This window comes from Octopus bimaculoides, chromosome 8 (assembly GCF_046866305.1).
Source record: "Octopus bimaculoides isolate indiv1 chromosome 8, ASM4686630v1, whole genome shotgun sequence".
Taxonomy (NCBI): Eukaryota; Metazoa; Mollusca; class Cephalopoda; order Octopoda; family Octopodidae; genus Octopus; species Octopus bimaculoides.
This window is the reverse complement of record NC_142935.1, coordinates 62530692-62543191: the sequence shown is the minus strand read 5'-3', so window position 1 is coordinate 62543191 and position 12500 is coordinate 62530692. Positions and strand designations below refer to the sequence as shown.

Genomic DNA, 12500 nt, shown 5'->3' with positions numbered 1-12500 from the left:
CACACACACACACACACACACACACACACACACACACACAAGCATATATACAATATGCTTCCATACAGTTTCCACCCACCAAATTCACTCACAAGGCATTGGTTTGCTCAGGACTGTAGTAGAAGACACTTGCCCAAGGTGCCACACACTGGGACTGAACCCAAAATCACATGATTGCAAAGCAAGCTTCTCATACCAATAAATAAATAAATAAATAAATAAGGGTGGAACATCTCTTTAACCTTAGATATCTAATTAGTCCTAAAAGTGTAATTAATATAAAAGTGTCCTGAATATTTGTCATCTCACAAAAGTTCTGGGGTTTAGATCTCAGTAAAGTTCAGTTCCCATTCTTATCAACCCCTCATTACTATTTTCTATGGGTATTCTGACATTTTAGAATTTATATGTACCAGCCTACTTGAAATGATCCCTGCTCCCATGATATTAAGTGTTCCCTGCTAAAATTTCCCTATGTGTCATCTATGAAGCAAAAAAACCCCATCTACAGTATTCTAAATGTCAGGTTATTTAGGGATGAAAATGTCTTATCCTCAAAGGATCATTGGGACACCATTAAAGGTTCCTTTTCATGTTGTGTCTGGGATTCTTGTTTTTACTATTTTGATTGAGCAAATTTTGATTGAGCAAATTTTGATTGAGCAAATTTTGATTGAGCAAATTTTGATTGAGCAAAGGCACTCCAAATCTGACCAACTCATCTAAGACTAAATAATTCAATGAATCCTTTTTTCTTCTTTTGTTTTGAAAAAATGTTAGGCTGTGGTTGGGGTAAATTTGACTGCTATTTCTAGCAAAGTGAGCTACCATGTAATGGCTCCTTTATTCAGTAGAGTTATTCTCAGGATAGAGCAACAGTTACTAAAAGTGAGATTAAAAGAATTGCTGAACATGGAATTGAACCTTTATTGCTAACTTTGTTTGCTGGGGGCTTACCATCAGTATAAAAAAAACCATTATGCTGCTTTCACCAGGTATTTCAACTATAAAACAAAATATTACACATCAAGCCAACAAAAGAATTTCTATGTAGTCATTTGACTTGCTAGAAATAGCAGTCAAATTTCCCTCAGATACTGAGAAAATATTAATTATTGGTGGTAAGGTAAAGGTAGGGTTTAGCTTAACTTTCCAATGACAGACCTCAGTTATAATGTACTTTTAGGAGGCAGGGAGAGGAATGAAGAATATAATATCAAAATATATGAGTCAGGTAATATTTACCCATCATGCAGTGCTTTTAATAACTTTCTGCCTGCTGTAAGATATAAAAATACATACAGCAATTATATCATTGAAATATCCCTTAAAAACAAACAGCCGTACGATCTAGATATCTTAAAATAAGATTGCCGTAAAGGAAGTTATATTTTCCCTTAACTAATAGGTTCTACATGCACATTATGTGTGTACGTGTATATGTATGCATATATGTATATATATATATATATATATATATATATATATATATATACATATATATGTGTATACATGTGTGTGTGTCTTTATGTGTGTGTGTGTATATATATATATATATATATATATATATATATATATATATATATATATATATATATATATATATATACATATATATATATATATATATATATATATATATATATATATATATATATATATATATATATATACATATATATATATATATATATATATATATATATATATATATATATATATATATATATATATATATACACACATATACATACAGACACTCACAGATATACATATGTACATTTATATATATATATATATATATATATATATACATATTTATGTATAAGTGTACATATGTATGTGTGTGAGTGTGTGTATGTATATATATATACATGTGTGTGTGTGTGTATATGTATGTATATGTATATATTTATACATCCACATACGTATGTACACACTCATATATACTCCTCCTCATATGTGTACATATTGAGTATTTTTACTTTCATTCATTATAAAATTCACACACACACACACACACTCACGCATGCTATTGTAATGAAGTTGTAAATTACTAAATCTCTACACACACTCGTACATATGGTGCGTTCTGTTTAAACTTGATAAGTTTCTCATCCATAATTACACGTGTTATCTCTCTAACATCTACCTTTAAAAGGAACAGGAAAAGAGGTTTTTCTTTCCTTATTTCTTTTTTTGTTTTACATATTACAAAAAAAATATGTATTTCCCCTCCATCAACGTTATGAACAAAAATTATTTTAGCCTGATTTAAAACTTCTTTAAACAAGAACCTTAGCATATCCGCATCTAGACCCATCTTTGCTACATTGAGATCACTGTGACATGCGACAGCAGAGCCATAGTAAGATCAGTGCCACCAAAGTAAGTTACTACACTCCATATGAAGAATTTAGTGGAAGTGTGTGGCTTAGTGGTTAGGAAGTTAGACTCATTATCATAAGATTGTGGTTTCAATTCCTGGACCAAGCGATGCGTTGTGTTCTTGAGCAAAACACTTTATTTCACGTTGCTCCACTCCACTCAGCTCGCAAAAATGAGTAATCCTGTGATGGGCCAGCATCCTCTCCAGGTGGGGGATATATATGCATCGGGAAGCTGGCCCTATGAGTTGGCATCACTCAGGAAGGAAACTTTACCTTACATTTTTTTTTTATGTGAAGATTTGGTCAAAGCAAAAGAGATTATTAAACTAATGACTAGTCCTGTGGCTTCAGAGAACCAGTTTTTCTTTTTAATGTCAGTCTTTACAACAACTGTGTTGCTTTTACTGCAGTTTCTCCACCAAGCACCAGTGAAACACCCCAGGTACATGTATGTGTACATATTACCATCATTACCTACCTGAAGCTTTATCTACATTACTATCAGGCTGTTAGGAATTACAAAGTGTACTGAGCAGTTTACACCATGCTACATTATCTTTTTCTCAAGGTCAAAAATAATCTGAAAGGTTTTGTTGTTTGACAGCAAATCAGTCCTAATCGAGCAGATCAATGATCATAAGAAGCATTCCAACCGCTAGCCTCCCATCTTTTTTTTTTTTTTTTAATCCTTTAGTATTTAAATTGGCCATTTCCAGCCCAAATATTCTACCAGTTCTATGTTCAAACCAGCCAAACAATCACCTCATTGACAGTTTGAAACCATGAGGTAATGCATAGTAAATTCGAAACAATTTGAGGCTCAGCGATTAGAGCATTGGGATGACAATCATGAGGTAGTGAGTTCAGTTCTTGAACTGGGCTGTGTATTGTTGAGCAAGACATTTTATTTCACTTTGCTCCAGTTCACTCAGTTGTACAAATGAGATGTGACATTACTGATGCCAAATTTACAGAAAAACAAAAATGAAGACAGGTGTATGAACAACAAGCAGGTGTATTAGTTTGACACTTGGGAAAGTGAGAAAGTCTTTTACGTTTCGAGCCTACGCTCTTCAACAGAAAGGAATATGAGGAAATAAATAGAGAGAGAATAAAAAAAAACTTTAGCGATTTAGTGGTATATATATATATATATATATATATATATATATATATATATATATATATATGCAACAAAGCTCCATGAACTAGAAACCCCTAAACAGCCCTTACTAGAATTAGAATCCTAAGGAAAAGACAACCATGCATTATCAGTATACGGGGAAATATATTTAACAAAACCACCGTTAACCAAGTATCCTTAAATAAGTTTAACTCTGCAGCAATAAGAATTTCAATGAAGGACAAATTAGAACCACAAAAACACATGATACAAAAGGTTCACAGTTAACAATAACATCAAATATATACGCCCCCACCTTCAGCTGCCAAAATGGCTATCATTATAGTTTTGACTGGAAATAATAGGATAACAGATGAAACAATGACAGACAAACAGGTAAACAAACCGTAGGAATTAACAACTTCCGTTCTATGTTGTACTTAAGATGGAATGTGGCATCTCTTTCTCTTCCTCATGGTTGCCTATATATTATACCATCTTTCTTTTTATCCAACTCTTAGACAATGAGAATGTTTAATTCTTGTGAAATACAAAATATTCTTTCCTGCTATTCTATTTTTTGGTTATTTCCTTTTTATAGCTTAAAAAATTAATGATTAAAAAAAAATACAACATGGCTGCGATTATTATCATCTTCATTATCATCATCATCATCATTATATTATTATTATTATCATTATTATTATTATTATTATTATTATTATTATTATTATTATTATTATTATTGTTATTATTATTATTATTATTATTATTATTATTATTATTATTTCTTTTCATTTCGCTTTGCTGAGTCTCAGTATGTTTTAAAAGGCAATTTTGTTTTTTTCAACTGACAAAACTGTCCCATGTGAAATATTGATCAACATGTAACATCACATCATGTGACAATATTGTGTCAAACTGAGGTGTAACACCTAATGTGACAGACAACACGTTTTCATTGACAGAGGAGCAACATCACACATGACAGCATTGTGTAACCTCACATCTTATGTGACACCATCGTGTCTCTGATGTGTAACATCACCTCATGTAACACAGTCCAACTGACTGAAGAGTGACATCACAAATCATGTGACAACAGTTTCATTGAGGGGTAGCATCTCATCTCACTCAACAACACCATGTTGCTAACTGACGAGTCATGTCACATATATGTGACAGTGTTGCATCACAAACTGATGTGTACCATCATATCTCATGACAACCCTGTTGCACTGGTTGAAGAGTAAAATCACTTCACATGACAATATGATGTTATGATGTTTTCAGCCATAGTGTATCAAGGAGTACATTATTCAAAAGGTCTTCACCTCATGTGCAATGGCACTGTCTGTTCAAGAGAAGAGTAACATCTCATCGCATGTAACAACATTATGTCACTAAGCTGATGCTTACTATTACATCATGGCAAATACCTCTGCCATAACATTCCCTAAGGAATAAAATCATGTAACATTATAAAGTTATCTCAAGGCAGCGAGATGGCAGAATTGCTTGCATGCTGGACGAAATACTTAGCGGTATTTCGTCTATTGCTATGTTCTGAGTTCAAATTCTGTCAAGATTGACTTTGCCTTTCATCCTCTCGGGGTTGGTAAGTTAAGTACCAGTTGAGTACTGGGGTCGATGTAATCAACTTAACCCCTCCCCAAAAATTTCAGGCCTCATGCCCATGGTAGAAAGGATTATGAAGTTTTCTCCTATCTCTATAAAACACTGACTGATAAGGGAGTACATTGTCAGGGCCTAAACCTTAGACTGACACAGTTTAAGGTTTCAGCATGGATGAACCTTAGACTGTGTTCATGCATTCTAACACTTAGACTGTGTCAGAGAGGGGTGGGCAGATATGATCTGATAGTGACTAGTTATTGGTTGTCAATATTCCAGTTGCATACTGGGGTCAATCTAATTGACTGGCCTCCTCCTCCAAAATTTTGAGTTTTGTGTCTAGAGTAGAATAATGTACTCCTAGATACACCATAGCTGAAAAAAAGCTTGATGGTCCAAGTCTTCTGAATCAGTTCTGACTTGTGGCTTAATAATCCTTTCTACTATTAGCACAAGGCCTGAAATTTTGGTGGAGGAGGACAGCCAATTATATCAACCCAGTGCTCACCTGGTAACCATTTTATCAACCCTTTTATGGATGAAAGGCAAAGTTGACTTTGGTTTTCCGCCTTATACCTGTGGCTAAATAATCCTTTCTGCTATAGGCACAAGACCTGAAATTTTGGGGAGGGGGCTAGTCAATTACATTGACCCCCAGCTTTCCATTGGTAATTATTTAATTGATCCCAAGAGATGAAAGGCAAAATCAACCTCGGTGGAATTTGAACTCAGAACATAAAGATAGATGAAATGCCGCTAAGCAGTTTGTCCCCCATGCTAATGATTCTGCCATCTCACCACCTTTTATCTGTGGCTTAATAATTCTTTCTACTGGAGGCACAAGGCCTCAGATTTGTGGGGTGGGGACTCATCAATTATATCGACCCCAGTGTTTCACTGGTACTTAATTTATCGACCCTGAAAGGATGAAAGGCAAATTGAACTCAGAACGCAGTGACGAGCAAAATACCGCTAAGCATTGTGTCCAGCACACTAATGATTCTGTCAGCTCGCCACCTACCTGTGGCTTAATAATGACAACAACAACCTGTTGAAAGTGACCAATCAAATATCTAATGCATTTGTCACACGATTTGTCTAAACTGACCTCCAAATCACATGATTAAAAAATGCTCTTATATAAGTCAAATGACCAATGAAAACGTTACCTCACTGACTTCAAAACATTTATACATGCAGAGCTGGATTAAGATTGTGTTGACCCTTGCATTACAGATAATGTGAACCAAACGTCCACCCTTACCCCTATCACTTGTAATATTTTTAGAAATTTCACACTCTGTTTTAGACCCTCCACCTTACAGAGTCTCATGTGCTGCAATCTCTTAAAAAAGTCCTATACCTTAATCTGGTACTGCATATCTGCCTGCACTTTTTTTTTTTTTTTTTTTTTACAAATATTACCAAATATTCTTCGCTTTATTTTAGTCTGCTATAAATTTCTACTCAATTTCTTTATTTCAAAATAATTATCTGACTCTTGCTCTCAAAGAAAAAAAAAAAAAAACATTTTCTTTTTTGAAAAATTAATATTTCCTGTTCTTTCTACTTGTCTAAGTTTAATGTTTTTATCATATGGTCATGTTTTCTTTAAAATTTTCCTAAATTATAGGAATAAATACATTATAAAATAATATTTTCTTATATTTTCCATTGTGTTGCTAATGAGTTTATTAATTCTAATTAAGATATGAATGAAACATAAATTTGTCCTGCTTTCGGTTGTTAGGTTTACATTCTCTTTCTAGGAAATTTAATCCCTTCAATTTATTTTAAAGTAAAAACTAAATATATTTTTATATTTAGGTTAAAATAGATTCTGTTTCATTGTCCAAATTTCTGATAAATTCCAATTTTCAAAATTTGATAATGGAAATGAAATGTCTACCTAATAACAACCAATGTTTTTTTTTTTCCTTTTTGTAAATATATTTTCTGTGTTTAATATTTATGAAACAACTACAAAAAACCATCAGTTTCATCAATTTGGGAGAGTCAAAACAGTCAAGGGACTGACCCTTCTGACTAATTTCTAAAAGCAAAAACAAATTAAGATTTACTTTATATTTTTTCCAAGAGTAAGCTTTATATTATAATATAATAAATCTTAGCTGATTATATATATATATATATATATATATATATATATGTATGTATGTATGTATGTATGTATGTATGTATGTATGTATGTATGTATGTATGTATGTATGTATGTATGTAGTTAGATAGATAGACAGACAGATATATATATATATATATATATATATATATATATATATATATATATATATATATAGATAGATAGATAGATAGATAGATAGATAGATAGATAGATAGATAGATAGATAGATAGATATACATATATATGCTGAGATCTCCTTCGGTCATGACTTACCATGGAATTGCACCTGGAAAGTTACCCTCCGAGACACAAGTCCAGGCAAGGTTGTTTATGGAAGACCAGCAGTCGCCCATGCATACTGGCCTCCCCTCTCCACACCACAAGTATTATCCAAGGGAAAGGCAAAGGCCGATACAGCTTGGTACCTGTGACGTTGCAACTCATTTCTGGATTGTTGGATGGTTTGACCTGAGTTGGCAAGCTGGAGAGCTGCACTAGGTTCCAGTCTGATTTGGCTTGGTTTCTAAGACCAGATGCCCTTCCTAATGCCAACTAATTTACAAAATGTACTGGGTGCATTTAATGTGACACTGGCACAGGGCTCTTGCAGGCCAGGGGAGCAACACTTCTGCTGCAGAGGACAGGTCCTCTTGAATAAAGCAAGACCCCCTCAGATATCTCACTTCTTTGTCATCTCCTCCATAAGGTTCAGTGTCCTGAGCAGGTACTGAAATGTTCCTGACTTTGGGTAAAAGAAAATACAGGAGGATGAGTTAATTATGATTTTATTCAACATATTCCCCTTTCAGATTCACACATTTATTGCAGCTGTCCTTCAGTTTTTCTAAGCCCTGTAAAAGAACTCAGAAGGTTAGGCTTCCATCGAGGCATTTCGTGATACCCTTAAAGCCAGAAACTTTTCAGCTTCTCCTCATGTATATATATATATATATATATATATATATATATATATAAAATGATATCATATATATGATATTGCTGGCCTGATCAAGAATTAAAGCACTCAGCTGGAAGTATAGTATATAATATATAAGAAAAACATGTTTGCTGTTTGTAGGCAGGCAGAATCTCTTGGTGGTGATTGTGAAACTCAGCCATGATTTCTTGTTTCTCCTCCACCTTGCCTCCCTATTCAAACAATCAAGTAGATGGAGGAAAATAATTTTTTCTCTCTACATCACACATCATGAGCCACTTTGCTGTTGCAAACTTGTATGCCACATGTGCTCTACAAATATGCTGCAACTTTTTGAGGCTTGCTAAAAATGCCAGGATATTTAGAGAACTTGAGTTTTTCTGATGCAACCATACTTTGTGGCAAGGTGTGATTCATGCTTTTATTTCTATTTTAAAACAATCTTAAGTTTCATTTTAATTGTTATGTAAGAAAGCATTTAAGAAGCTGATAACATGTCATACTCCTTATCCTCTTATTCAGTCAGCCATGGGTTAAAAAGAAAGATTGAAAATCTTTGGTTTTGTGTATTATAATATTTTTATTTATTTCTCTTCCCCCCATTGTGCATTTGGACAAGGTATGTATGAAACAGAACTGAAGAAGGAGTATGAACATCATTTTGATTTTATCCTTCCCACTTGAATTCCAGTTTGTAAAAAATATATCAAGTTTATCTTTTTGAAATTTAAGAATAAAAAATCTGGAAATAGCACAAATTTTTGTTCTTCGGTAAATAAACTCTGAAAATTATAAAGTTTGCAATAAAGTTTGAGGGCAATGAGACTTTATCAAATGATTTACCTCATGTATGTTTTTGTTATTATTTACACTATAGTTTGTTTGGTACGTTCTCCAGTCACCATCAGGTGCTATTTATACTCCTACATAAAGTCTGGGTTTAACCGTTTTAATACCAACTTAACTTTGATGACCTCTGGTTCTATGTTACAAGCCTCTCTGTTTTAAAGGATCATATTTAAATTAAAAATTCCTAACAAAATTTAATGTAAAAAAATATATTCCTAATGGAAAATTTTATATAATCATTTTACTTGCTAGAATTAGCAGCCAAATCTTTCTTAAAATCTTTTTTCAAAGAGGATACATTCAATACACTGTGTCTGAATAAAAGACAGGATAGCCACAATACAAGAACTGCCTGTTTTAAATTTTTCATATTTAATTTCATATTTAATCTAAAAGTTTCTCCAATGGAAACCTCTTAGTAGTTGCTTGACCTGCTAGAAATAATAGCAAATTTTTTCACAAATCAGACCCTGCTGTCATTTTTAAAGAAAAAACTAGCTTTAAGCAATCACAAGCACCACTAAATTAAATAAGTCAACTATTTTACTAAATCCACTCCAGTTCTATGAGCAGTTCAAAGTTCCAAAATGAATTCAAAATCAAACTGTATATTTCATTAAAAATATGGTTACAAAATGATTAAACATTTGATATCTACTCGGCAACTATCATGTAACAACAAGTATTTCATTCCTACCTAGTGATAACTCCCCTCAACAATTAAACAAAACATAAACGAGGTATTTCTATGAATGGTGTGAAATGTAATTATTCTTGACCAAGTTGTTGTTTTATTGTTTCAGTTACTTGCTGAGATGTCACCAAGTGGCACAGTAAGCCGACGTAACACTGTCACACTTGGTGATGACAGTGCATTTGGATCAGGTCAGTCATTTACTCAAAATCTTGTTGTTGTTGTTGTTATTGTATTATTATTATTATTATTCAGTAGTTTTATTTTTATAACGTGCTTTCACTTCACTACCGAGCGCAGCTCTGTGCGCCTTGGGTATGTGCTGTGGTTTGCTGTGGTGCTCTTATGTTTACTGTATTGAAAGTGTTTTGCGTAGAATGTGTGCAGTACCCAGTAGTGCAATTTTCTGTATGTTATATATATTTGTAAGTCCTGGTGTTTTTGTTATGTATTTGTCTGAATATTTTTTTATTATACCTAAGGCACCTACTATGATAGGAATTGTTTCTGTTTTTAGATTCCACATTCGAGTTATCTCTATTTCCAGGTCTTTGTATTTTGAAAGTTTTTCCATTTCTTTTAGAGAAACGTTGTCATCTGCTGGTATTGATACATCAATTAGAAAGCATTTTTTTTCTTCATGATCTTTGACAACTATATCTGGTCTATTTGCCTTAATTTCTCTATCTGTGTGTATTGGCATATCCCAGAGTATGGTTGCTTTCTCGTTTTCTGTGACCTTTTCTGGCGTGTGTTTATACCATCTTTTTTCTGTTGTTATTCCATAATGTTGGCATAGCTTCCAGTGTATATAGGTCCCAGCTCTGTCGTGTCTGTGAATATATTCCTTCTTAGCCAGGACTGGGCAGCCAGAGATAATATGATTTATTGTTTCTTGTCGATCTCCACATATTCTACAGTTACTTGTTATATTTCTTTTCATTATGTGTTTTTGGTAATTTCTGGTGGGGAGGCTTTGGTCTTGTGCAGCAATTAAAAATCCTTCAGTCTCTGCTTTGAGTCCTGAGCTTCTCAGCCATTGCTGGGATTTTTCTCTGTCTATTTCTTTCGCATTTAGTTTAGCCCAGTATTTACCATGTAGGGGCTTTTCTTGCCATCGTTTTATCATGGTCCGTTGCTGTTCTAGTTTTAGTTTGGATTTCATTTGTTTTATAGCTTTTGTTGTTTCTTCTTCTTCTTCTTCGTATTTGTTAGGTAGATTGATTTCTTGTTTGTATTTGTCAGCTTCCTTAAATACTGAAAACAGTTTTTTGTTTTGCTCGTGTTTTGTGGCTATTTGTATTAGTTTCCCTTGCTTCTGGAGTAGGTATTTTTGCAGTCCTATGGTGGTTATTTTATAATAGTTTTCTAGCTGTATAAGACCCCTGCCACCTTCTGTGCATTGTATATATAGCCTTTCTATGTCAGATTTTGGGTGGTGCATCCTATATCCTGTCATTATTTTTCTTGTTTTCCTGTCTATTTTACATAGTTCGTTTAGTGTCCAGTTAAGGATGTTGTAGCTGTAGCTTATAACTGGGACAGCTAAAGTGTTGATACCCATTATCTTGTTTTTAGCATTATTATTATTATTATTATTATTATTATTATTATTATTATTATTATTATTATTATTATTATTATTAATATAGAAAGGATTGAGGTAACTCCTCCTGAAGATATAGAGTCAAAATTAAAAGAAGAGTGCCGTTTGTTATCTAGTGAACGATATTTCGACATCTCGTGTGTCTTCAACTGGTTCAAAAAATAAATTTGTCAATCTACTTCATTTTGGTTAATATAGAAAGGATTGAGGTAACTCCTCCTGAAGATATAGAGTCAAAATTAAAAGAAGAGTGCCATTTATTATCTAGTGAACGATATTTCGACATCTCGTGTGTCTTCAACTGGTTCAAAAAATAAATTTGTCAATCTACTTCATTTTGGTTAATATAGAAAGGATTGAGGTAACTCCTCCTGAAGATATAGAGTCAAAATTAAAAGAAGAGTGCCATTTGTTATCTAGTGAACGATATTTCGACATCTCGTGTGTCTTCAACTGGTTCAAAAAATAAATTTGTCAATCTACTTCATTTTGGTTAATATAGAAAGGATCAATCCTTTCTATATTAACCAAAATGAAGTAGATTGACAAATTTATTTTTTGAACCAGTTGAAGACACACGAGATGTCGAAATATTGTTCACTAGATAACAAATGGCACTATTATTATTATTATTATTATTATTATTGAGTGAGTGAGAGAGCAGTGCATGCTAAGTTTAGAGTTGGTGATTATAGCCTTATTGATGAAGAACCCTTAGGCAGACTCCCCCCCCCCACTCCAGATGACAACCAAATTAAGACATTAATTGAGAATAACCCGCATTACACAACACGGAAATTGGCAGATACACTAAATTTATCAAAATCCATCATCCATGAGCACTTAGTAAAGTTTGGGTATTCAAATCTCTATGATGTTTGGGTACCACATGATCTAAGTGAAAAGTATCTTTTGGATCACATTTCTATCTGGGATCTGCTGTATAAACGCCATGAAAATGCACCCTTTTTGAAGCAAATTGTGATGAGTGATGAGAACTGGATCATTTACAACAATGTTCGGTGAAAAAGATTCTGGGATAAACAACATGAACCACCTTTAGCCACCCCAATTGCAGGTCTTCATCCTAAGAAAGTCATGCTCTGCCTTTGGTGTGATTTGA

General features: G+C 33.3%; 1 protein-coding gene across 28 annotated transcripts in view; it reads left to right on the top strand.

Moving 5' to 3' along the window:
* The window catches only part of LOC106883493 (uncharacterized), a 379952-nt gene that overhangs the window by 360603 nt on the left and 6849 nt on the right, over positions 1 to 12500 (top strand). For all 28 annotated transcript variants that reach the window (XM_089356613.1, XM_089356599.1, XM_089356614.1 and 25 more), the window contains one exon: positions 9881 to 9962. In XM_089356613.1, the coding sequence (XP_089212739.1) occupies positions 9881 to 9962 (82 nt within the window). The remainder of the gene's footprint in view (positions 1 to 9880; positions 9963 to 12500) is intronic.